We start from the raw sequence: 26,147 nt of genomic DNA on the forward strand, positions 1-26,147 counted from the left end.
AAATTAAGAATCGAGTTTTGAAAGTCGAAAGTACCTGGCAAGCTAATACCCCGTCCCAGATGTTGCAAATGCTTCAATACCACCAGAACAGAATCAGGGAAGAGCAAGAACACGAAAGAAAACGTATGAAAGACACGAAAATGAAAGTACTAGTTGCACAATCTGTTCCTCAAGACAGTCAGAAGAGGGGTCCGAATCAAGCCAGTCATCCTGCAGCTCCCGTTAAAGGGAACTGCAATTATTGTAAACAGCCAGGTCATTTCATAAATGAGTGTGCAGTTCTGAAACACAACATAGCTACTGGTAAGACTAAAGAAAGACCACGTCCGCCTAGACAAGGACAAGTTTCACAGATTCCTCAGCCACAGAATGCACCACAGACAGTTACCGCACCGCAGCCTATTGCTGCAACACAGCACGTTACATCGCAGATGTACCAGTATGCACAGTCTGAGTATCCAGAGTACCAGCAGTATTCATGAAACAGCCTAGAGAGGGAGGTAGGCTTGCCTCTCATCGAGATACCTGTAGATCAAGAAGGTCCCTATGTTCATAGTCAAGTATTAGGGAAAGACAGAAAGTTTTTGATTGATACAGGAGCAAGTAGGACCACAATTAGTCACGCCGAAGTTCCAGGGGCTCCGCTCTCAGGCTCAAGAAATGTTTCCCTTGGATTTTCAGGAAAACCTATCGTAAATGAGATTTCAAAGCCAGTTACTCTAGAAGTAGGTCCATTGTCCCGCACTACTGATCTGTTACTTACTAAGTCATGTCCAGAAAACCTATTAGGCATTAAGACACTGAAAGAGTTAGGTGCAGTTATATGCTGTTCCCCAGAGGGAATACGATTGTTCCTACGTGACTTTAAGGGTCACTATGTATTACGAGATTTTGATTCAAGACTGTCTAATGTTCCGCAGCACTTATGGGCGCAAGGTCCAACTGATGTAGGTTACATGCAAATCACACCCTATCGTGTGACTCTCAAGCCAGGTGTAGTGTTACCACGAATCAGACAGTACAGATTGCCACCTGAGGCTGTAGCAGCCTTATCCAAAATTATTGACGAGCTCATGGCTCAAGGAGTGGTTGTAGAAACTGACTCCAATGTATGTAATTCTCCGATCATTCCAGTCATGAAACGTACTGATCCAAATGCACCCCCAGTATATCGATTAGTGATTGACCTACGAGAGCTTAATAAATGTATTATTCCGCAGTACCCAGTTGTCCCAGACATCTCTTCCCTATTGACAGCCATTGATTCCGAAGCCACGTTCTTCACTGTCATAGACCTCAAGAACGCATTTTTTAGTGTTCCTATTCATCCAGACAGCCAGTTGCTTTTCGGATTTTGTTTAAATGGAAGGAGCTATATGTTTACACGAGCTCCTCAAGGTTTCACAGAAAGTCCTAGTATTTACAGTCAAGCACTCAAGAGACAACTAGACAACATTCACATGCCAACTGACACTGCCCTGCTCCAGTATGTCGATGATCTACTGATCACAGCCCGTTCTGAACGTGCTTGCGAGCAAGCGTCCCTTACAGTCTTGTATTTCCTAGCCGAGATGGGGCACAAGGTGTCCCCTTCTAAGCTTCAATTCTGTGTCCAGCAAGTGGTATACTTAGGACACTTACTGTCCAAGAGGGGTAGGCAGTTGACACCAGACCGTATCCAGTTAATAGCGAGTCTTCCTCAGCCCAAGACCCAGAAGGAGGTACGTGCTTTTATCGGCCTTACTTCTTATTGTAGACAATGGATTCCTCAGTATGCATTTCTAGCCAAACCACTGATACAGTTAACGACACAGGAGGCAGCCGTATCGACTGTCCTCCCTTGGACATCTGAACATACACTTAGTTTCAATGAGTTAAAGAAAGCCCTATGCCAAGCTCCAGTTCTAGCGACACCGAACTACAGTAAGCCTTTTACACTTTTCGTTACTGAACGTGAAGGTACAGCATTATCTGTTCTCACACAAGATCAAGCAGGACAATACAAGCCCTGTGCTTATTTTTCGAGCACATTAGATCCTGTAGCCCAGGCTCTGCCTGCGTGCCTCAAGTCAGTTGCAGCCACAGCCCTAGCTATCAGACAAAGTGATTCCATAGTCTTAGGACACTCCTTGACAGTACAAGTTCCACATTCCGTGGAAGTTCTTTTAAACCGAACACAAACTCAGCACTTGACAATTGCACGTTTAACAGGTTATGAATTGACACTGTTCCAGCCACACATAGAAATCAGACGCTGCAACATTTTAAATCCTGCTACACTGTTACCATCAGTTACTTCGAATCCTGACCCACATGACTGTGTGGAAGTAGTTAACATTACGACAAAGCCAAGACAAGATCTGACAGATATTCCGTTACCAGACCCCGACCTGACACTTTATGTGGATGGTTCATGTATGAGAACAAGTACAGGAGAACTAGTCGCCGCGTATGCAGTGACTACTGACACCGAAGTTATTGAAACACACCGTATTGATACCCTGTCCGCTCAAGCAGCAGAGCTAGTTGCTCTGACACAAGCCTGTATACATGCCAAGAACCAGAGAGTTAATGTTTACACAGATTCACGTTACGCATTTGGAGTTGTACACGACTTCGGAGTGCTCTGGCAGGAGAGAGGTTTCATGACTTCTCATGGAACCAAGATTCAGCATGGTCTCCTTATTCAAGCTCTGTTAGATGCCATACATTTGCCGACATCTATCGCTATCATGAAGTGCAAAGCACATACGAAAGTTACTGACATTATTTCCCAAGGTAATGATCTAGCAGATCGCACAGCCAAGCTTACAGCACAGACTCCAGACATTCAAGTTAATCCGACACAGACACATGCTCCAGATCCGACTACATGTATGACAGTTAAGGACCCTACACAAGATGTCATAGATATCCAGTTACATGCTACTCCTGAAGAAATCAAGAAATGGTCCGAACAAGGAGGGGTCCAGACAGATCAAGGATGGTTAACGAAGGGTAGAGCCACATGGTTTCTCCCCGACTCTATGGTTCAAGTCATTATTAATACCGCACATAGTCCAGCACATTTAGGAGAAAAAGCTATGTTAGACAGTATCCAGAACATTTGGTTCAACAAGCATTTACGAGCTGCAGCCAAGCAGAAAGTCCGTACCTGTATGATATGTTGTCAGTTTAATCCAGGTAAAAGTGTCCCGGTGGAACAAGGTGGATTCCAGCCCCCTGACCACCCTTTTGAAGTCCTCCAGATGGATTATATTCAGATGGAGCGATGTCGAGGTTTCAAGTATGTCCTTGTAGTTGTATGCGCTTTGTCCAGGTGGACAGAAGCATATCCAGTCCCAGATTACACAGCCGCGACCACTGCCAAGCAGTTGGTTCGTGAGTTTTTCCCCCGTTATGGCCTCCCTAGAGTCGTATATTCTGACAACGGCCAGCCATTCTCATCTGAACTCATGAAGCATGTTTCCCTGTTATTAGGGTACCAGTGGAAGTTCCATTGTGTACGCCATCCTGAAGCAGCCGGTCTCGTAGAGAGACATAACCAGACCCTGAAAATCCGTATTGCAAAAGTGTGTAAAGAAAAAGGTGTGGACTGGCTAGTAGCTCTGCCAGTCGCTTTGTTTTATATGCGCATGGTCGCACATTCCAGATCAGGTCTGTCCCCGTATGAGGTCGTTTTCGGCCGCCCCCCTAACATGTGGGGTACTCCTAGACCCCGAAGTATTACCGATGTTTCAAGTAATATGCTGACAGATTACCTAGCTTCCTTGATGTCTGCCCTCAACTCATGTCGTTCACAGGTTGCTGCCGCATTTCCAGACAATACCGAGGTGGCACCGCATGAAATCGTTCCAGGATCCATGGTGATGGTCCGCAACTTTGACAGATCAAGTCCGCTGGAGCCTCGTTGGAAAGAGCCCCGACAAGTCCTCCTCACCACCCGTACAGCCGTGAAGTTGGAGGGACGCAAAGGATGGATACACCTTTCTCATGTCAAACTTTTTAATGGACTGAAACCCGTCTTAAAGAACATTTCCCAGGATTTGAAGGATTGCCAAAATATTGTTCTCAAGGACTGTCCCGCAAAAGACATTGCTACAACCCCTCCCCTGTTAGAGAAAACTCCGCAACAGGAGTACAAGCTAAAACTCTGGTCTAGTAAAATAAGTCAGTCAGTTTGATTGTCTAAGTCCTCCCCTAGGTGAAACGGTTAGACTGTTTCTGACATGTATAAAATAGACCCCCATAGTGAGAGAGTTAGTCAAAACTCAATCCGATGTATCGTTTTTCTATGTTTCGTATTGTTTTCCAGCCTTATGATTTCCTGCACCAGTTATGCATTTTACCTATGTTTCCCAGTTTCACATGTAAATAAGTCTGCTAATGCTACAGTAGAGCACACGTTTAGTGACCTGCCCCCTCATGAACTCTCTTACCGCCTCGCTATGCGAAATAACTCATTTATCCGCATGTTACATTACTCACACCAGTCCAGCAATACCACTAATTGTTGGGTGTGTGGTCGACTCCCCCCTTTCCAGACACTGAAGGGAGTTCTGCCACTTTTTCCTTATCCATTTTCACATAATGGTTCGTGTGGAGCATGGTCCTTGTGCTTAATTCCCCCCCCCCAACAAAAGGTGGGCAATGTGAAATAGTGTCTTTAACACACTCATACAAGAGAATCAGGTCATCAGAGATCACAATGCTATTTAATGCATCCCCATAAACGGTATGATTAAAATGGGTCATTAGGTGATCATCCTTATCCACTCCACATACTCAAGAATTACTAAAATAACAGATCGTGCAGTTAAAATCTCCTACCCACAAAATGCATAATGACTGGCTTAGTGAATCTGCCTTTATAATTGCCTCATTTAACTTATCGTCAACTTTTTGGGTTACGTTGGTAAAAAATATTATGATAAACATTTACAATCAGGAAATCCACAGTACCCATGCCAGTGAGTAAAATCAATTGATATCAGGGAGAAGAGCTCAAGGGCTTAACTTTCATCATGCCGCATTTAACAAAAATAGGCATAGCCAGACCACCCTTCACCCTCCCTGATGTCACAGGGATTGTTAAGATTAAATAGGAGCAGTAGCCATTTAAATAGAAATCATTGAGTGACCAGGTCTCCTGGAGGCAAATTTATTAGCCGGAGACGAAGCCCACCCAGTCCTCACTTCCTAGCTTTTTGCGGATTTCTGCAATATTCCAGGACAACATGGCGAAATGAGGGTCTGAATTGTAGTACGTTAGAGCATTGCCAACAGATGATTCTGGGACAGTTGAATTTGCTATGAAGGACAGTGATACAGTTGTTCCTAAAACGTGTTTTCAATAAGACACGATTCCTACTAAACAATGGAACATAATTTGTAACAATCCGCAGTACTTTATCAATAATATTCCAAAATGAATCTACAGGCACAATATTTAGCAAATTCAATAATCCAGTAACATATGAATATCCGTTAACTTGAGTGTACTTGACACTCCAATACTCTCTATGCGCATTGCAGCACTAGGCCTTCTTCAGAAGGGTCATGTTTCTATACAGATAATTACTATAAATAAAACATTTCAAAAGGTATAAAATCTCTCTAATTCTAACTTGATAATTAATACAACGTGTATAATCAATAACCACAAACCTAGATCATACCCGAAAAAAAGAATAAAAACAATTTTAAACAAAGATAACCGATAACGAACGACTAGAAAATTATAACCATACACCAAAAAAGATCTCACTGAAATCTTTGTTGGTGTATGGTTCACAAACGGGTGTGAAGGTTTGCTGATGGTATCCATTTTTTTAGACTTGCCTTGGATATTTCTACTCTCTTTACTTCTTGGGTATTGTTTCGGCACTAACTAGAATAGTTGACTGTATTAATTCATGGTAATAATTGACACACTTGAATGATTTGTTTTTCCCTGTCTCAGGAACTTTCATCTGGTGAAGGGGATCCCCTTTATGTACAATCCATTCAGTATAAGCCATCTTTATGATCACAAGTTCTCTCTCAAGAACTGAGTTATTCCACTTATACTCTGACAAAACATGGGATAAGTTAAGACAGGATTACAACTGTTTCATCTTGACCAGCAAAAGCCTTCCTTCATAGTTTCCTTTTACAAAATATGGGTGATGTCATTTGTTATTTGTACACATTTCTTAATAAATTTTGAATAAAAGTATGCAAATCCAAGAAATCTTTGAAACGCTTTAACATTAGCCATCATGCCCACATTGGCTGGCGGTGGGCATGCGTTTACAATTCAAAGCTCCCTGTTTTGCCTACTGTGCCTTTGTGAATGTTGAGCTCCATTAACTGAGGCATCTCATTCTGTCCTAAGTTTCACATAGGACTGTAAGATCAGAACATTTCCCAGAATTAAGTTCCCAGGGGGATGCTGTTTCAGGTTTTTTGTCGTCCCTACTTACGGACATTTTGCCATTGCACCTGCGGCATAGCCCAAATGAAGGGATCTTTTGGAACCACCTCAAGACATTGCTCTTCAAAGTAGGCTGACTATGTATGCTGATTGATGAAGCCAAACTCTTCAGTGCTGAGAAGTTCAGATTGGGGCTGCCATGCACTTTTCAAATGTTGCTAGCATAACAAAAGTAGGAGAAGGCCTATCCAAAATAGCTGAAACACTTGTATCAATCAAAAGGCTAGAAGTATTTATTCTAAAATTATATAAAAACATTCAACTTATTCCTTCTCAAACTCACACTTCTCTCAAGGAAAAGGACTTTGCTAACGTCTTAATAATACCAAGCTCACATGTTATTATCATTCTGCAGTACTCTTTCAAAACACTAGAATATTATCCAAATAGAGTAATACAAGCTAATTCAAAACATGAGAAAATATTCATTTCATGGAACTCAGAAATAAGATAGAAGCATTGCACAACCAAAATAGCATTACATAATGTGTTGAAATCCATTTGCTAATTGTATCTTACTTTGTGTGCAACAGAGTATAAGTACCTCATAAATCAAATGTTGTAAAGACCTATGTTCCATAGATTGATTCAGTGGATTGCGTTGTATGAGGTCAGGATATCTAATACATCCTCTGATCATGATTTAATTTTAAGTTCTATAATCCATACCAGGTCAAATATCTTGATCTTTCTTTGCACAAAAACAAAGATACCCATGTAGCTGATGAAGATAACACATTTGTTCAAGCTCACCCAGAAATACACCTCCGGTATCTCCTTTTCTTTCTCTGTCAAGGAATAAATATGTGCAAAATAAAGAATCGGACAAGTCTGATTGTTATCACATATTCATATTCCTTATGACGGGGAATATACCGATTTTAGACTTATCAGAGACAGGAGGAAAAGCATGGGTCTGTAATGGAACCAAAAAAGATTAGCCACTATTAAATTGGACGAGGCCTCTTTTAAATTTGAGTCCTTTATCTTGTAATTGGGAGACCAACAACCTTCTGAAACATAAAATGCTAATAAAAGAAACTGTGTTGACAAAGATATTGTTTTAGTAGACGAATTGACATATAGTATATTTGTCATTATCCAGGGAATTCCAAAGATTGCAGAATAACTGGGATAAGTAATCATGTCAAAAGATAACACCTCAGTATGATCTCCAAATCAAATTTGCTTATTTTTTCTGACCTGTAGTTTACTTATTTATTTATTTGTAACGTTTTCTATAGCGCAAACAAGATCCTGAGAGATATCAGAGTGCTTTACAATAGGATGGAAGGAAGGACATAAATACAAAATTGTCATCAAGTAGGAGTAAAAGGACAAAGAAACATGATTAATCGCGATTCAAGGACAATTTCACCATGGAGGGTAATACAATAAAACAGGTAAAAGCGGACAAAGAAGGGGGGTCACAGTCTGAGGTAAAGAGGAACAAACAAATGCTAACACAATGGACGTAGGAAACAGTGTCTTCGAACAGATGAGCCTAGCCCAATTAGGGTAGGAACTTATTCATAAGGAATCTTTTGGCTTCCAATTTGAATGCCGTCGTTGAGGAGATTTTGCATACTTCAGGTGTAAAAGAGTTCGATATCGTTGGGACAGCGCCTGAGAAGGCTCTGTGACATGTTTTCTTTTTGCTGAAGATGTGTGGTTTCAAGAGAAAAGTATTTGCGCTTCTTGAGGCTCTTGCACCACAATATAGCTCACGTTTTTGCGCAAGGTACCTGGGAGTATTGAAGTGAAGGGCTTTGTGAGCCAGAACTGCAATCTTTAACTGAATTTGTGCTTTGTAGGGCAACCATTTAAGAGATTTTAGGTCAGGGGATATGTGCTCCTTTCGTTTGGTGCCTGTAACCAGTCTAGCCGCTGTGTTCAGCGATGCCCTTAGTGGAGCCAGGGTATACTTGGGAAGGCCACAGAGGGTAGCGCTGCCATAGTCAAGCCTCGGCAAGACAAACGCTTGGACCACCTGCTTGTAATTATTTTGTGGAAGGAAAGGTTTGATATTTTGGAGTGTTTTCTCCAAGAGGTTTGCTCCCTTACACACCTTGCTGATATGATTTTTCATATTTAGGTGCTTGTCCATGGTGACTCCGACCGATCTGGCTGAGTACATGATGAGAGGAGTACAGTTAAAGACAGTGAGGTGATTCCACCACATATCTAGCTTGGGGATGTGGTTGGGAGGGGAGATGAGCAGGAATTCAGTTTTGGAGGTGTTGAGCAGGAGATGGTTCTCAGTTAACCAGTTTTCAGTAGACGTTAGGGTACTGTTGAGTGAGATGATGTTTTCCGGGGAAGAGATTTTCAAATAGAGTTGCGTTTCATCTGCATACATGTGGAAGAGAATATTAGTGGAGTTTAATGAGTTAGCTAAAGGTTCCAAGAACAGGTTGAAGAGAATGGTAGAAAGGGTGGACCCTTGGGGAACCCCCATGTGAACTAGAGAGGGCTGGCAGAGGGAGTGATTTGCCTTGACTCTTTGAGATCTGTGGTGAAGGAAGGACAAGAACCATTGTAACACCTGACCAGAGAAGCCCATCCTGTTTTTCAAAATGGCAAGGAGTTTGTCATGATTAACCGCGTCGAATGCGGCAGAAAGGTCGAGGAGGATCAGGAGGCAGGATTCGTTTTGGTCAAGCTTTTTAAAAATGTCGGCTATGACGTGAGTGAGCGGCAATTCGGTGTTGTGCCTCTTTCGAAAGCTGGATTGATGCTGGTCCAGGAGTTGGTAATTCTCTATGTGAGCACAGAGTTGAGCTTGTACACATTTTTCTATAATTCACTAGGGTGAAAATGTTGGAGAGGGCGGAAGTTATTGAGATCATCTTTGTCTGTGTTTGTTTTTTTTAAATTAGGAGATACCTGGGCTGCTTTTAGGCAATCAGGGATTGTGCCTTGAGAAAGAGAAGCATTTACAATCCTTGTCCAGGAGGGGATGAGTGCATTCTTGATTTTTTTTAACATGGCCAGGGGCAATGGGTCACTGAAGTGGTTGGTTGGGTTGACATTCTGGAGGATCTTGTTGATGTATTTTTAACTGAATGGGGTAAAAGTGCCCCGAGATGCATTGTTCTTGGTGATCAGGATGGTAGATCTGCGCTTTTCTAAGAGGTCAAGGGGTGATACGGCCCTGGGGGAAGGTAGTAGAGTCTTCTTTGAGGCAAGGTCAATGGAGATGAGTTTTGCTTTCTCAGTGAAGAAAGCAGCAAGCTTGTTGCAAGAGGGTGGGCTGCCACCTGGGTCAGAGTGGTTTGGGCCTGCGACTGATTGAAGTTTGACCAATTCGAAAAGTTTCTTGGGGTGGTTTGCCGCTTGATCCAGTTGGTGTCTGAAGTAGTCAGCCTTAGCGATCTTGCTTTGTTTGTTGTAGAGGCACCTAGCCTCTCTAAGGAGTTTTAGTTGATCAGAGGAGGGATTGGATTGCCAAGAACGTTCAACTGCCCTAAAGTTGCAGCATTCCGTGTTCAAGTTGTCATTATACCAAGGTTTGGATATTTTTGTTGAGGCATTTTTTTGTTGGATTTGAGCAATGGCATCCATGATGTTGGAGATGGTCGAATTGTATGTGTCGGTGAGTGACTGCACCTCAACCAAGTCAGCTTGGGAGGTGAGGACCGATTTACATTGGGCAGCAAGTTCATCAGAGTTTATTGATCTGAGATCCTTTTTCCATATCTTTGATTTCATTGGTTGAGCCTTCCTCATCGACACCTCCCTGTTGATATAAAAGAGGATGCAATGGTGGTCGGACCAGTCACACGGGGTAATGGAGTCCAAGAAGATTTTCTGCCCTTTCGAGATGATGAGATATAGAGTTTCTCTTTTAATAGGAGTTGGTTGGTCACAGTGATGAGTCACTTCTTGATAATTTAAGAATGATTTGAAGCAAGATATAGCAAGGTCGTTGTGGTTAGACCAGTGAAGGTTGAAATCACCAAGGAAGATTTGGGACACAGTTGAATCAACATTGGCAGAGGTGATTTCCATTAGTTGCTTGATGAAGGGTAGATTGTCTCCCAGGGGTGGTAGAAGGTGTGAAGTTTCCAAACCGGTAGGTTCATACTTGAGAAGTTGAGACAGAAGTATTCGCAGGAGGAAGGCTTAGAGGACTCCAAGTAAGAGATCGAGAGTATGTTTCTATGAATACAGGCTAGGCCACCACCCAACTTCAGAGCTTTGTCTAGCCTAATTATGGTGTGAGTGGGAGGTACTAGGAAGTCTAAGGTCAGAGTGGAAGAGGGATTTAACCAAGTTTCAGAGAAGATGATAATGTCTGAGTCATTGTGTTGGATGGGGTTTAAGATGTCGGAGGCGTGTTCATTGGCTGATCGTTAATTGTAAGCCAGCAACAGATTGGCTGAATTCAGGAATTTTCTTAACTCTCCTAAGAATAATATTCTAAAAGTCCCAGTCATGATCTATGAACATCCAGAGGTGCCACTACCCAACAACACAAAGGAATTAGCAACTTTTATTTTTCCTGTTCACATAGCAGTCAGTAGGTATTCGTAGAAGATCCAGCATATAAAAGCCAAAGCATGGTTGTTTTCTAAAGTTTTTCACAGATGATCAAGTTCTTCTTATATTATTTTGAGGCATTTAGCACATGCCTGAGTCACATGCCCTGCAGCACCACAAAGGAGATACTGTCCAGTCGTTTGCAAGGGCTCATTTTTATAATCTATAAAATGACACCTAACTCCTCCTTTTTGATGCAATGGATTCACTAAAACCTCTGATCAACCAGTCAAAAAAAACGGTTGGTGAATCAAAATAGCTTTCATGGGAATTCCTCCTTTCCTTTTGGGTCTCTTGACATCTTTGTCCAATCCGCAGCACTAAATCAGTCATTTCAGAAAACAAAGTAGGACTTGTGAACAAACCAACACATCCTAATTTTTATCTTTCAAATCATATTGAAAATGAAACATCTGAGTTTGTTCAACCCAGGTAGTTTCAGTTGCTAATTGATTAAATAGGTCACATAAGTCAATGCATTTTTTCACCTCGCCGAATATCACTTAATGCTTCCTCAGCAGATTATTCTAAGAAAGGATTTTCAAAAATCTTTCTAAATGCTAGATAGAAAATATCACATATTAAAGGAGTTGCCAAGCCAATAAAGATCAATTAAGACAGCCAAGGAGCCTGTGGTCTGAATGAGAACACAGGCTCCCATTGAAAAAAGGGGTGGTTGGGGAAACCTTGCACCCTGTGGAGGGCACTGTGCCTGGTTGGAAAGATGACTCCCTTGGGTACCCCCACATGCCCCAACCAGAGGCCTACAGATAAAGGGGGCCCTGCTACGAGCCCCCAAATTTCATGTCAGGCAGACCGATTCAGAACGGCTATTAGAATCGGACAAATTAATCACTCGGTCGGAAACCATTTCCGTAGAGCTGTATGAGTCGGCACCGAACGACTATGGCTGTCCACACGCTGATCGGAACTGAATTGGACAGTCTGAATGGTTTCCTTGCATTGTAAGCGGTCGGTCGGAAATGTATCTGTTTCGGTCAGAAACATAGGATCCTAATTGGATTCAGAGAATCCAAACCCGTTCTGAGCCGTTCCGACCGACATCGTAATCGGCTCCTAGGTATTATTAGGTATTGACATTTGCACTTGAATCATAGGTACTTCCACAAAACATTTCTTTCAGTACACACACATTTCCAGACAGGCCTGCTCTCTCCTTGAGCACAGATAAGTAAAACACCATATACAGCATAATGCCAACATTTGTAAGGAAGAAAGAGGGACGTTTAAAAAAAGAAAATTGGAATTTATTTTACTTGCATTGATTTGGAGGCAATGTTAGGGAAGAGACAGCAAAAATAAAGCTGTATTTGGTTTAAAAAATCGTGAGTCACCCCACTGAGAAAGGTGTGTTGGCACGTATGACATGGGTAGAAATGGAAGTGCATGCAAATATTCTTCAAGCACAGAAGCACTTTGGCAATGGGGCCTACATCCATGGGGGTGCAATCTAGCACTGTAAGTGGGCTAAAAAAGTTTGAGAGGGTGCTTTAAAAAAGGCATGGGCAAAAAAGTGTAACTAGGAATATTTTATCAAAGACGTCGACTTAGTAATACGAAACACCCTGCGTATATGATTATAACACCTTCATCAGCTTCATCCCAATTATTTTCAGGGAGGAAAATGCAAGTACTCTGGAGGCTGGTCTTACACCCTCCACACCCTCCAAAGAAAATAACAGTTGCAGCCAGGGGCATTGGCCAATGGGTCAAGAGAGCCACAGGTCGAATGGTTTGGGAACCACTGCCCGAAGAGAATATGAAAATTCTCTTCTCTTCACTGGATCCCCAGAAAAATGCACTGCACTGGAAGAGACAACTGGGCTATCATAATATCAAGGTCTGTTTTAACACTGTAAAGGTATTTTTTGATGAAGGTCTTGTGCTGGGAAATAATGCCTAGTCTAATCAAACCTAAGAAGTTGTTGGTGTAGCAATCTGTCAAGGACTGGATGTTGAGATGGTCTGTTGAGTCTATTGAATCTCCTTCATGATTGCCTAAATAAAGGGTGCTCCCTCACAGTAGTTACAGAGCTACCCTGCTCTTAGTAGTAAACGTGAAAGGTATCAACTCTTTGTTTAAGAGTATACCACTCAGGAAGAAAAAATTGAATTTTTTTTTAAAAAAGCATTAATATAGAAATATTAACAACAGGTAAGAGGAACCAGCCGCACAAGCATATCCAGAAGTTCAAACTACAAGAAGCAGAAATTACCATCTTTTAAGTGTATTCCTTCAGATTTTTGTCTTCTTTTGTTGAATCCATTTTTGCTGGCCCTATTACTCTGCACTCTTTGTTCCTGTTAACCATTGCTAAAGTGCTTGTGATCTCCTCTCTAAATATGTTAGAATTGGCATACTTCTAACTGGCACATTAAATTTACTTGCGACCCCCTACTATACTATGTGGTACCACATGTACCCAATGCCTGTAAATAAATGATACTAGATGGCTGAAGCAGTCGTTGTGCCATTGCAGCCTAGTTGTTTAGAGTTATACTGCCATTTTCAATCTGGCAAAACTCCACTTTTGCCAAGCCAAACCCTACTTTTTAACACATATAAGGCACCCCTAATTTAGGCCATCAATGTCCATAGGCCAGGTAGAATGATGCTAAAAAAATAGGACATGCATATTTAAGATTTCACATATCCTGGCAGCTAATAATCCTCCAAAATTGCTTTTCACTTTGGTAAGGCCAGCTCTCCTATAGGGAAACTCTGTGTTATATTATAACAACTTATAATGCTTAAATCATGTTTGGGGGCAGCTAGAAAATGATTCACAGACTTTTTATTAGTAATTTAAAACTCAACTTAATGGTTAAGTAATGACACTATAAACTTTGTTATTTTCTGGCCAAACATCAAAAGGTTTTCCTGCCAATGTCCAGCTGTCACCTGACCCATGATGGCTTCCCTATGGTGAGATGTGTATTGATCCCTGACATTCAACAATGGGCTCCGGGCATGGGGAGGTGGTCTCCTCCCTCGAAAAGATGGCCCTTCCTGTGCTTCATAGGATCCCTACCTTGCAAATGGAAGATGAAATTCACAGCGTGGCTTGTCTTCCATGTGTCTCTCTAGTCAGGCTGGCTCCAAACCTAATGAGAGGTGACGAACTGTCCAAATCTGGTTTAGGGGTGGACAGAGGATTGTCTTGCACCCGTAGGCTGGCACTGGGTATAAGCGTGGATCCCACAGACCTCTCCTCAGAACACTCCTGGATCTGTGAAGAATCAGAAGATGGATTGCCCTGAAGGAAGGAAGACTGGACCTGCCTGCCTTGACCCAAGTCCCAAGAAGGGACTTCAAGGGTCAGTGAGATGCCAGAGGGACACAACAATGATCGTGGTGCCCTCTCCTTCCAACTGCCCAGATGGCCAGTACCAACTGGAACCGCCCTGGACCCTGCTGCTGGCCTCTGTTTGAGTGAGTCCTATCCCTCAATAGGTGGCCTCAGGTCCTGAGATCTTGGCTGGCATTAGAGTGTACACTTCCTGTCCCAATTATGCAAAGTCTTGGACTTAGAAACTCTGCTAACCTTTCTACATGGAGAAATGTCAGAGAAAGGGTTGTTGAACTGATGGTTTCCTCTGCTGAAGGAGATCTGACTTCCAGAAATGTTTCTAAGTTCGAGCATAGTGTAGTGAAGGCAGGCCCCTGCTTGCACACATTGCTAAGTTAGCATAAGCTTTTTAGAAGTTTAAACCCCATTTGCCCTTTTGCACACAACACTGCATGTAGCTGTTGTTGTAAGTTTAACCGCGTGAATATCTTCACATGAGAATGGCTTGTTTTCAACATCCCTAGACTTACGGGGCGACCTTAGTCTGCACAGTGAGTGCTAAAGCCTCCAAGGTTATCATAACTATGTTAGCTATTTTTCGGGCTGATCGGCTCACGCTTAGACACAATATACACGCAGCTGCAGCTAACTGAAATTCTGGCGCCTTTAATATGGCACTGCATGCATGATTTTAAACACTTGGAGAAATTCCATTTCCAGAGAGCAAGATAGCTTTTACAGACCCTGATGTGATTCACCTCTGCTGATCTTGGAGGTCTGAGGTCCCCTATTCAATCCTAAGAGACCTTCTATATTTTATAAACATAGTTCCTATCTAGGAAGGGTGGCATACAAGGCACTACAGGACCTGTTTCCACTATCATTATAATATGATTTCTCCTTTTGTGTTTTATGGAATTGCAACAATGCTGCTTGTATTATTTTTAATCATATGTCTGCTTATGTTGGTAAAAATACTGCATCTTAGAGCACGTCGTTGAAATAAACATTTTTAAACTTTATCGTGTCACTTTTTACCCATGTTGTGGACAGGTATGAGAATAACCAACGAAAGAGTGTTCTTGATTCCCACCATTCCTGAGAGTAACCTAAGTTGCATGTTCTGGGTTGTCTAATCATTGGTACCTTTGCTATAGGACGAAGAGCTAATGTGACACTGATGCTAGTCGGTTATGGGCTCTAGGGTTGAGGTGAGTTTTTTGGTTCACCCTCGAGCAAAATTGTGGAAGGTGTTGGCAGACTTGGGACTCCCGCCCTATCTATTGGCTATTCTATCTAGGCTCCATACAAACAATTATGCGCAGGTCAGGTGTGGAAGGTATGGCGACCTCACGGATCAATTTTCTGTCCAGAAAGGTGTGCTGCAAGGGTGCGTCTTGGTGCCCACACTATTCAGTCTCTACATTAATGGACTTGTGGATCACCTGAATGGTGTGGTGGATAACGATGCCCCAAAATTGGCCACAGGGAGAGTGCCCGCCCTGATGTTTGCAGACGACACTCTCCTATTGTCTAAAACATCATCGGGCATTCAAAAAACACTCGACGGATTTGTAGCGTTTTGCGCGCTGCGGGGATTGAAAATCAACCTAGAAAAAACAAAGTTCATGATTTTCAACCCCCGAAGCGGACACGCCCAAACCCGGTCTTAAACGGTATTTCCCTCGAGAGGGTAAAGACTTTTTTATATTTGGGTGTTACCCTGAGAGAGAGCCTTGAGTGGAACGCGCAGATTGCCAAGTCAGCACTCAAATTATCGCAGATAGCGGGGGTATAAGTAAAGTATTTAGGGGGTCAGTCCGTAAGCCGGTGTCTCCGGCTTTGGAAATATATTGTCGCCAGGCCAGAACTGCTGCAATTTATGGTGCCGAACTTTGGGGGCATAAACAGATATTGAGCCTCAAAAGGGTGGAACAAAGCTTCATGAGGAATCTAGTTGGATTACCGGCAAGTACTCCATTGATCCCTCTAAGATTAGAGCTTGGGATGGAGCCAATAGAGGAGATTACAAGTGCAAGACACATTATGTATTGGAAGAGGTTCTGGTCAGTCCCAGAACTGGCCGCCTACAGAGCAGAATTATCTGAGGTTTGGACCTTCCTTAAATGTAAAAAGAGCCCATGGCTGCAGCACATAAGGGCTGTTAGTATTCGGATAGGCCTTCCGGAACTTTGGGAAACACCCGAGATCTATTGCCCTGGGATATCAAAAAGGGAACTTCACACTCAGATATGTAGGCAGAATTTTCTAACATTACAGAGCTCTGCAAATATGGGCAGGCTAACGACAGAGTTCCTCTTAGTCAAATCGGAATCTAAAATTGAGGAATTCTTAGATGTAATTGAACCTCCGCTTGCTTGAAAGTTGTATCTTCAGCTAAGGCATGGCACTTTACCTATCAGGCCATTTACATGTAAATGGTTAAAATCTAACAATGAAGCTTGCCCTGCATATGATTTTAAAACCGAAAATGTACCACATGTACTGTTTTTTTGCCCTGCCTATTCTGCAATTAGAAATTGTTGGCTGATTCCAATTTGCAAGAACCTCAAACTCCTGCATTTCACTCAGGCTTGCAGGATACTGACCTATGATACTCATCCTCCTATTGTGTTTGCCATATCCCGTTATTTATTTAGTATGTGGCGTAGAAGACAAACTTTTTTAACTTAACTGTAGCAATTATGACACTGTCTATTTTCTCGCTCTTGATAACTGATAGTTTAATTCTCTTCTTAACAATTTGATGATTATTTATTGTTTTAATATTTCGTGCTTGTATGTATTTTATGTGCACTTTTATGGTCTTCGACCGAAATAAAGTTATCAATTGATTGGTTCACCACAATTGACTGAGGTCCTGGGTCTCTGTGCACAGTTCTGTGTATGAGCAGAATCCCAGCAACAATAGTAGGCTTCACCAAGACCGACACCGAGCCTCAGCCAATCAACATTGATGCCTTCCTGGGCATGGACTTTGGAGCTTTCCCACCTTCAAAAATGACCACCCCAGGACCCAGTGCTTCAGAAACCCACTGTTGTTGAACCCCATTTAAAATTCAGCTTGCATCTTGCCCCGCCAATGACTCGTCAACAACCACTTATTCTCAATGAAAGTTTCTAAGTCAAAAGGTAAACTTCTACAGGGATGAACTTGGTCCCTGTGTCCAACTTGTTCTCTATCGTGGTCAACCTTAACTTTTGACTTTTATCTGGTTTAGCATTGCCAGATAACAGAGTTTATTGCTTTGTGCTTCTTGGGAATATTTTAAACAGATTTGTCTGTTTCAGGTTACCGGATTTTAACCATTCTTTTAAACTGATTTGTCTGGTTCAGGTTACTGGATTTTAGCCATTCTTTTTGTTATTTTATTTATTAAAATGTAGTCTATTTTTCTAAAATTAAAATTAAAATTGGTTTGAGACTTTTTGTGTTTTCATTTTATTACTGTATACGTGCTGCAATAGGAACATTACAGCTTGTCTCTAAATTAAGCCCAACTGATTTGTGCTAAGCTACCAGAGGATTAAGCACATGTTGATTTAGTGACTTTAATGATTCACCCTAATGAGGATTGTGAAAAGTATTTGAGGTGGTCCCACCCTTCAAATATTACTCAAATTCCTTACAGAACTCTTTGGCCATACCACCATCTTGGAAAGGGCTTTTTATAAGGCTTGCCCAAGCCCCTTTCCTGCAACTCATGGTGCCAGTTTGGCACAAGAAAAGGCTCATGTTTGACATCCTGTGCCAAGCTTTGCGTGTTGCAATCCGACTACCAAGCTTCTTGCCCGACACTCTACATGTCTAATGAACACCCCTACAGGTGACCACCATCTCAGTGTGTTCTAAGCGGTAGTAGTGTCTTCTGAATTAGACATCACTGGACTCTTATGTTTCATGAAGGACTCTGTAGAATCTGATGTGAGTGTTCGGTATGGTTAATGGAATTCATGATTTAGTATGTTGAGTTTGCATTTACACACTGAGGAATAAAGGTGTGTAGTACCAAGCTCCGTGTGTGGCATAATCATTTACATGTACTGAGGCTGGGGAGGATGTTACAATTCATGATAAGATTTGGGATATGTAAACTGAAGAATTTACAGTACTCTTCCAGAGAGTTTGCCGGGTCAGTATCCTCCTCATGCGTATCACATGTGCCACAGTCAAAGTGAAGATCGGCAGTTGGTGTATGTGTAGTCAAAGTGCAACTCCAGCCAGTGTGAAGCTTTCGAAGAAAACAAAAGCCTCCCAGAGAAGTTTACTCATCATTGGCCAGAAACCTGTTGGTAAGGTTGTGCCACAACGCAACGCTCAGCTGTAATTAATACGGAACAATAACCTTAAAGGTAGCGACAACCAGGTACAGAAAAGCGCTAAATGCAGCGATAGCTGAGTACAAAGAAGTGCTAAAGGCAGTGGCATCCAGGTGCAAGGAAGCACTAGCAGATAACTAGCCTGATATAAAGAAGTGGTAAAGGCAGTGAAATGCCAAGTACAATACAGAAGAGTGGAGAAGGTGAAGAACGGGTACAAGAAACAATACCAATCCTTATTATAATCAAGGAAAAAGGCACAGTGCATCAGATGATTGGGCCAGACGACAGCATGTACCAGGGCCTCAGAGATGTCATAAAGGAAGCAGGTCCCAGAGAATAGCAGACTGTGCTGGAGAGAACCTCACTTTCAACATCAGTAAGTTCCACAAATGGTTATAATGTTGCTGCCTTTTTAAAACCCCTGCATCCATTTGATACTGCCAAAAAGCAGAATATTAATGGCAGATGGGCTGTCTGGATAGAAACATTTGATGATTTAGTTGATGCACTGGAAAAAACATATAACGAAAAGATCATAAAGTATCTCAAAAATCTTGCTGGTGAAGGAATAAAGGAGGCAATAAAGAGAATACCACAAGCTGACAAATTGTCATAGCCTCAAATCATAAAGGCGTTAAATATTAAATTCAATCCAATGCCGGATGTCGATTGAAAAAGATACATTTTCAGTCAGGAATGAGAGAAAGTTGATGAAACAATAAATAAATAGGTTGAAAGACTTGATATGCTCATCAAATACTATAAGTTCAATGAATTCAATGATGAAGAGGGCATACGCTTCGGCGTTATAGATAGATGTTTTTCACATTCATTCTGATGACGAATGCTGAGTGAAACCCTTATTCTGGAATGAGTACTCATGGCTGCCAGAGTGGAGAAGCATGCAGATTGACAGGCTACTGACATGGAGGCCAGAGGTGCAAAAAATTAGTCAGTCATGAACATTAAAATTAAGCAGAAACACAAGGCTGAAGCACACAAAGTGATGTCTCCAAAACATACAGAAAATGTGCATTAGATGCGGATTTTTATTTCCACATGAAGGTAAATGTCCCACCATTGACAAGTATGCATAGGCTGCGGGAAAGAGAACCATTTTGGAATAGTTTGCAAGGTTAAGGAAAAGCTAAGTGCCTCATGGCGAGAAAACAAGATGGACACCCAAACCTTCCAGAAGAGATGTTCTACCCATGCCAGAAGGCCAAGCTGCAACATCAGCTGAGGAAAATAAAGGCTGAACAAAGTCAATATTTGTTTAAATCTACATCCAAGAGTTTCTTGGTGTCTTTGTCAAGCAAGAGTGAAGAAGATGGATGTGTGATAACAATGTTTATATAAGAGAAACGTACGCATGACAGACTGGCCGCATGCTGGGAAGAAGACAAGTCAAAGAAAATTTGAGAAGTCAAATCACAGAAGTAATTCAAACATTATCCTAAAATTACACTTAAGGTCCACAGATGCGCCATACCTTTAATTATAGGCAATGGTGCTTCGCTAAACATTATGCCTGAGGAGAAGTAACACAAACTGTTTCCAGTAACCCGTCTCACACCATAGAACACTGAAGTGTATGCATGGGCTGCATCGAAGCCATTAAAAAGTCATGGTTCATTCATAGCAATCATTAAACACAAAAAGACAAAAGTACAAGCACCCATTCATGTACTTCAAGGTACTGCGTTCAGTGCCTGTTTACTCAGTTTCAATACTGATGCTGATATGGACTGATATCTGTAAACTACAACATAAATGCTAATCACAAAACAGTGAGTCAGGTCCCATATTTGTTCATGGATTAGGAAAACTTTTAACCATGAAAGTAAAACTGCATATCAATGAGGACGTTCGTGCTGGTGCTCAAAATATCATCAAATTGCATTTCTTTTACAAGAAGCTGTTGGAAAGAAACTTGAGACATTACTAAACCATGATATCATTGAGTGATCTACTGGTCCAACACAATGAGTTTCACCTTTAGTGGTAGTTTCCAGAAAGGAGAGTGAAGGAGCTATATGCATCTGTGTGAAAGAGAACGACATCCAGGTCCACACATTGTCGACATGATCACACAGCTAAATGGTGCAAAGTTCTACTCTCACCTCGATCTGAACAATGGATATCATCAATTGCAGGTGCATTACCAACTTGTCTGCCTATATTGGTTTGTTCCGAAAAAAAAGATAACGTTGTTGTGTTCCATAAGCTGCAGACCTTTGTCATTCAATGTTTAATACAGCCTGCCACAAATGCTTTCAATTACAGTGATGACATTTTGGTCCTTGGAGCCACACAAAAAGAACATGATAAAGCTCTTACACAAGTTTGAGGATTACTTGTTGATGCAGGTCCAACTTTGAATACAGAGAAGTGTGAGTTCCACAAAACAAAACTCAAATACTTTAGACATATTTTCTCTTATAGGGGAATGACTCCACTTCCGGATAAAATACAGGCTTCGTCAGCCACCCGTCCCCCACAAGATGTTGCCATATTTAATTATTGTCTTCTTCATTTCACTGGTCACATGAATTTGAACACAGCTTCAAGTAAATCAAACATGCAATTAAGAATGCCACTGAAATGGCCTACTTTGATCAGAAGTTTCATACAGAGGTTGTTCTTATCACAAGCTTGGTCGGTTTGGGTGAGATCCTTGCCCAACACAATGGACACCCAAATCCACAAAGTCATTTTGTGGGATATGCTAGCTGAAGGTTGTTTGTTTGGTGAGGGGAGTAGGCCTAACGGCTAGGGTGGTCAGCCTCAAACCTGGGGAACCGGGTTCAAGTCTAGAAAATGACGCTGAACATCTTGTGATTCTGGGCAAATCACTTAATCTCTCTGTGCCTAGCAAAAAATGAATGTGTTTTCATGTAATGCAACTGGTGCTATGTAAGGCACTCTGATATCCGATAGCTTTGGGTCAAGTTCACGCAAAACTCTATTTAAAAAAAAAAAAACAACAAAAAAAACGCTTCTTAAGTTTGTCACAAACTGAACGTGCCCATTCCCAACCTAAAGAAGAAAGTTTAGCAGTGGTGTGAGCTTGTGAGAATTTCCACATATTCTTATATGGAAAGAATTTCAATCTTGTCACAGATCATCAAGCATTGCTTACCCTCTTTGGCAATCCTAAAGCCAAGATGCCTCCTCGAATTGAACATTAGTGTCTGCTACCACAATAACATGACTGCACTATTGTGCACCGACCAGGGAAAGATCAAAACCCTGCTTCACAAGTGCTAATACAGTGTCAGGGTAACACTTCCAAAGTGGCTGATGCATACATTAACTTAATCCTAATGTACAGCACACCTGCAGCTTTTTAATTGGAGCAAATCATTACCGCCATCAGCACAGATAGGGACATCCTGATTATTAAAGACATTATTGCACATCAATCCCGGAAACAGCACACTTGACCTCTCACAAATGACAGTGAATATCCGAAATTCAAAAATGTAAAAGATGAACTGTCTATTACTCAGGAAGATATTCAGGTAGATTCATCAAGCTTTTTTGCGAGCGCAAATGGTGCGAATCGCTAAATTCGCCTGTTTGCGCCCGAAAAATGGCATTTGGAATTCATCAATGGTTCATGAACTCGCAATTTGAAAAATCACAAATAATTGCGATTTCTCAAATTGCGATCGCATTTAAGGAATCTCAACTAGAGATTCCTTAAATGCTATTCATGAACCTTTTAAAATTGCGAATTCGCTATTTTTTGCCGCTATGTACCGCGAAGTCTGACTTCGTGGTAAATAGCAAAAACTTAGAAAAATGCACTTTAGTGCATTTTTCTAAGTTGTATGTTACACACACACATGTCCTTTGGACATGTGTGTGCGCAACATCAGTCTACATTGACATTTCAGGGGTGCTACAGGGTGTCCTTTGGACACCCCTGGCACCCTTGAAATCGCATCCTTATTTGCGATTAGCAAATTGCTAATCGCAAATAAGGAATGACTCCCCATTCATTCCTATTGCCCTGTAGGCCCATAGGAATGAATAATTTGCTAATCGCAAATAAGGAAGCTGTAGAAATCGCAAATAATATTGCGATTTCTACATGAATCCCGTTTTGCGAGTCCTTAATAGCGATTCCTTAATAATCGCTATTAAGGACTCGCAAATCGGGACATTGATGAATCTGGGGGCTAGTCTTATGAGGTTTGAGAATTGTCATACCAGACGGTCTGCGACACCAAGTAATTGAAGTGGCAAATGAAGGACATCATGGAATTGTCGCCACTTAACGAGCTCCTGAGACTGAATCTGGTTTGCTTATCTTCATGAAAGAGTTGAAAGGGAATTAAAGGCCTGTCATTTGTGCAACTTCTTATCTCCCAAAGCAATCTAGCATCCATTAGAAATGTCTATTCTTTTGAAGCATGTGTGGGAGAGAATCTCTGTTGACTTCTTTGGACTCCTTGACAATGGACATCACCTGACTGTAGTCATTGATAAGTACTCTTGTTTTCCTTTGGTAGAAGACCTCTCATCGATCACTCAGGAAAATAGTATTAAGAGGGCATTTTTGCAGAATGGGGTGTTCCTAGAATACTAAAGTCTGACACTGGCCCACCTTTGAACAGTAGAGAAACCAGCGATTTTCTTAATCATCCCAATGTTAATCATCAGAAAAGCACATCTCTTTGGCCATGAGCAAATAGCGCTGTCAAACGTTTTATGAGCACACTCAAGACAACTCAGTGTGCTGCACGGGAGAAGATTGATCTCAAATCTGCTCTTCATTCTGCCTATTGGTTTACTCCCCAATCAATGGCAGGAGAAAGTACTGCCACCCTAAGTACCGGAGGACCATGACAACTAGGTTGCCACAATGGACCAAGGAAAGATCAACAAATTATGGTGAACTTCGTCATACAGTATTGTGTCACAAGCACAAGATTAATATTCCCCTAGACAAATGCTGATGTGCCTAGAAAACTATGTTTGCAGAAGGAGGTCGAGTCATAGTAAGACAAAAGAGAAAACGCAAGTCTAATGCTCCATTTGATGTTGAATCATTTAAAGTTGTGACTCATAAAGGACACGAGGTGACTGCCTACTATCCTGAAAAGTCCATTACGCAAGATTCTTTGCATTTCAAGCACCTGCCTCATCATTCACCAACTCCAGATGTCAGACATTAGACTGTTTCAATCGAGACTTCTGAGAGCCCACTGAATGCACCTGTCTCTGTATCACCAGTGCCAATCACGGACACGTCTCCTAACTATTCACAGTCTCAAAGGACATGGCCTGCGTGACTAATTCAAGTTTCACAGTGACTTATCGAAGAGTTGTGATGTATATATGTAATATTTGTACTTTTTATTCAACAAGGGCAAGGGAGCAATTGTAGTGGCTTGTGAGTTAGAGATGACAGGACACTTTTGGTTCCTGACAGACTCCGTAGTCCTGTGACGTAAGTGTTCGGGTGTGGTTACTAGAATTAATGAATCAGAATGTTGAGTATGCAGTTACACGCTCAACAATAAATACGTGCAAGACCAAGCTCTGCGTATGGCAAAATCATTTACATGTACCGGGCTGGGGAGGACGCTATGGTGGCCAGGACTCATAATCACACACTGAGGATGGCATCCAGAAAATCCGGTTTGACTGCACGATGAGCACTCTATCATCTTCTGAGCACTTGTAATCTATGGTACTCTCACTGCACCATTGGAACACTATCACAACTCCCCACCAAGCTCAATGTCTTCCTTCCCCTTTACAAATGGAAAATAATTATCCTCCTGTCACTATTGCCCACCAGACTCAGCAGCTCCTCTTTCCCTTCACATATGAATACTAACTATCCTTCTGCCACATTTCCCTACATTGTTTATCATATCTCTCCTTTTTGTGTGGTAAAATATGCTAATCCTCCTGTTGCTCTCCCCCACCTCTCTCAGAATCTCCCCCTTTCATATTAAAAATAAACCGATCTTCCTAAGAATCTCACTCCATCACGCTCAGCATTACCCCTCCTATATTAAAAGTATTCCATTCCTCTTTCCATCCACACTCATCTTGGTCACGACCTCCCCTCCCTTTTCCATACAAAAAATATATCTCCCCTTCTTTCCTCAACATTCTCTGCACCTCTCCACGTCCCACATAAAGTTCTTGTAAGAGAAGGGTCTTTTGAAAGATGTGAGCAATTTCTATTTCCGTGTTTGAGTCAATATTTTGGAGAACACAATCCCCATCCACATTTGGTTAACATTTATGCGTGCTCCATTTTTTGCATGGAGGACACATCTGTCAAGGCAATAACTGTATTATATTTATATCGCAAGGCCCAACGCAGATGTTCCCGCTCTAGCTATTTATACACTTGCCCAAGAGCTTTGAAAAGAAAAGCCATTCTTGAATTGCCTTTATATGCAAATATTTGTAAACTCAAAGAAAAGAGGGCGTGTCATTCTAAGAGGTAAAAGTTTGATTTCTTTTCTTTTGGCGAGATTTAGCATACTGAACCCAGCTGCATCAGTGAAGGGAAACACAGTCACTTACAAGTCAGACATCTGCTCCTTTGTCAAGTTCAAGGGATGATTGTAGGTGGTTATCCCATAATGGCTCACGCTCATGCCGCTTGGTAGATTGGCTCGCAGGATAGCATTATTAGCGACATTGATAAAAGACACCATGGCATGCCAGCCCGGGTTATAGAACCAAACCTTCATGGGAAGGAAAGAGAAATGACACATAGTTAAAAATATATCTTGAGAACTACTCCTCGAAACAGAGCTGAATTATGTTTTCGCACTTTAATTCTGTTCAATTGAATTAGGTTTACAAGTGCATTGAGGGTGGAACACATTGGTGTGTTCCCCCCACTAAGCGCTAAGTGGATAGTGTGAAATAGTTGAAAAACATCTAAAATGCCTACTTTTCCCCCAATCAAGTTGTTGGAGCTGATATGTTGCAGATGCAAGATTAGTCGCACACCAAAGGTACCTTCATCCCTAATGCAAGCAAGAACCTAGTCCCAAACCTCGGTTTGTTATTAAAAACGGCAATATTTGGAGTGCAGTTGTACCCTCACAACCCTGGGCCCTGGTGCGACTGTGTCATTCACTTTATAAATAACTATGCACCTACCCACACCCTGTCTACATTTTAATAATGCAACACTGTTTCTGATCACAAACAATGAGGACAAATCACACATATTAAACGTCAATTGTTATAAGATTAATATTTTCCCCTAAAACCCCATAGGGGATATGTACAATGAAGTGGATGAGCGTGTCGTTAGCCTCCCGGGCTTAACAACAATCTCCGCCACTACGGAAGAGCAAGGCTGCATCATATTTACAAGAATGTGGTGCAGCCTTGCCTTTCCCCCTGCGATGGCAGGCACCCTTGCACCAGAGTGCAAGGGTGTCTGTGTGCAGGGAGGATTTGTTATGAGTAGGAAGTAGGATTGT

General features: G+C 41.8%; 1 protein-coding gene across 3 annotated transcripts in view; it reads right to left on the minus strand.

The window, feature by feature from the left end:
* The window catches only part of LOC144818798 (phospholipid-transporting ATPase ABCA1-like), a 3,252,877-nt gene that overhangs the window by 911,702 nt on the left and 2,315,028 nt on the right, over positions 1-26,147 (minus strand). For all 3 annotated transcript variants that reach the window (XM_078676562.1, XM_078676560.1, XM_078676561.1), the window contains exon 36: positions 25,231-25,394. In XM_078676562.1, the coding sequence (XP_078532688.1) occupies positions 25,231-25,394 (164 nt within the window). The remainder of the gene's footprint in view (positions 1-25,230; positions 25,395-26,147) is intronic.

This window comes from Lissotriton helveticus, chromosome 2_1 (genome assembly GCF_964261635.1).
Source record: "Lissotriton helveticus chromosome 2_1, aLisHel1.1, whole genome shotgun sequence".
Taxonomy (NCBI): Eukaryota; Metazoa; Chordata; class Amphibia; order Caudata; family Salamandridae; genus Lissotriton; species Lissotriton helveticus.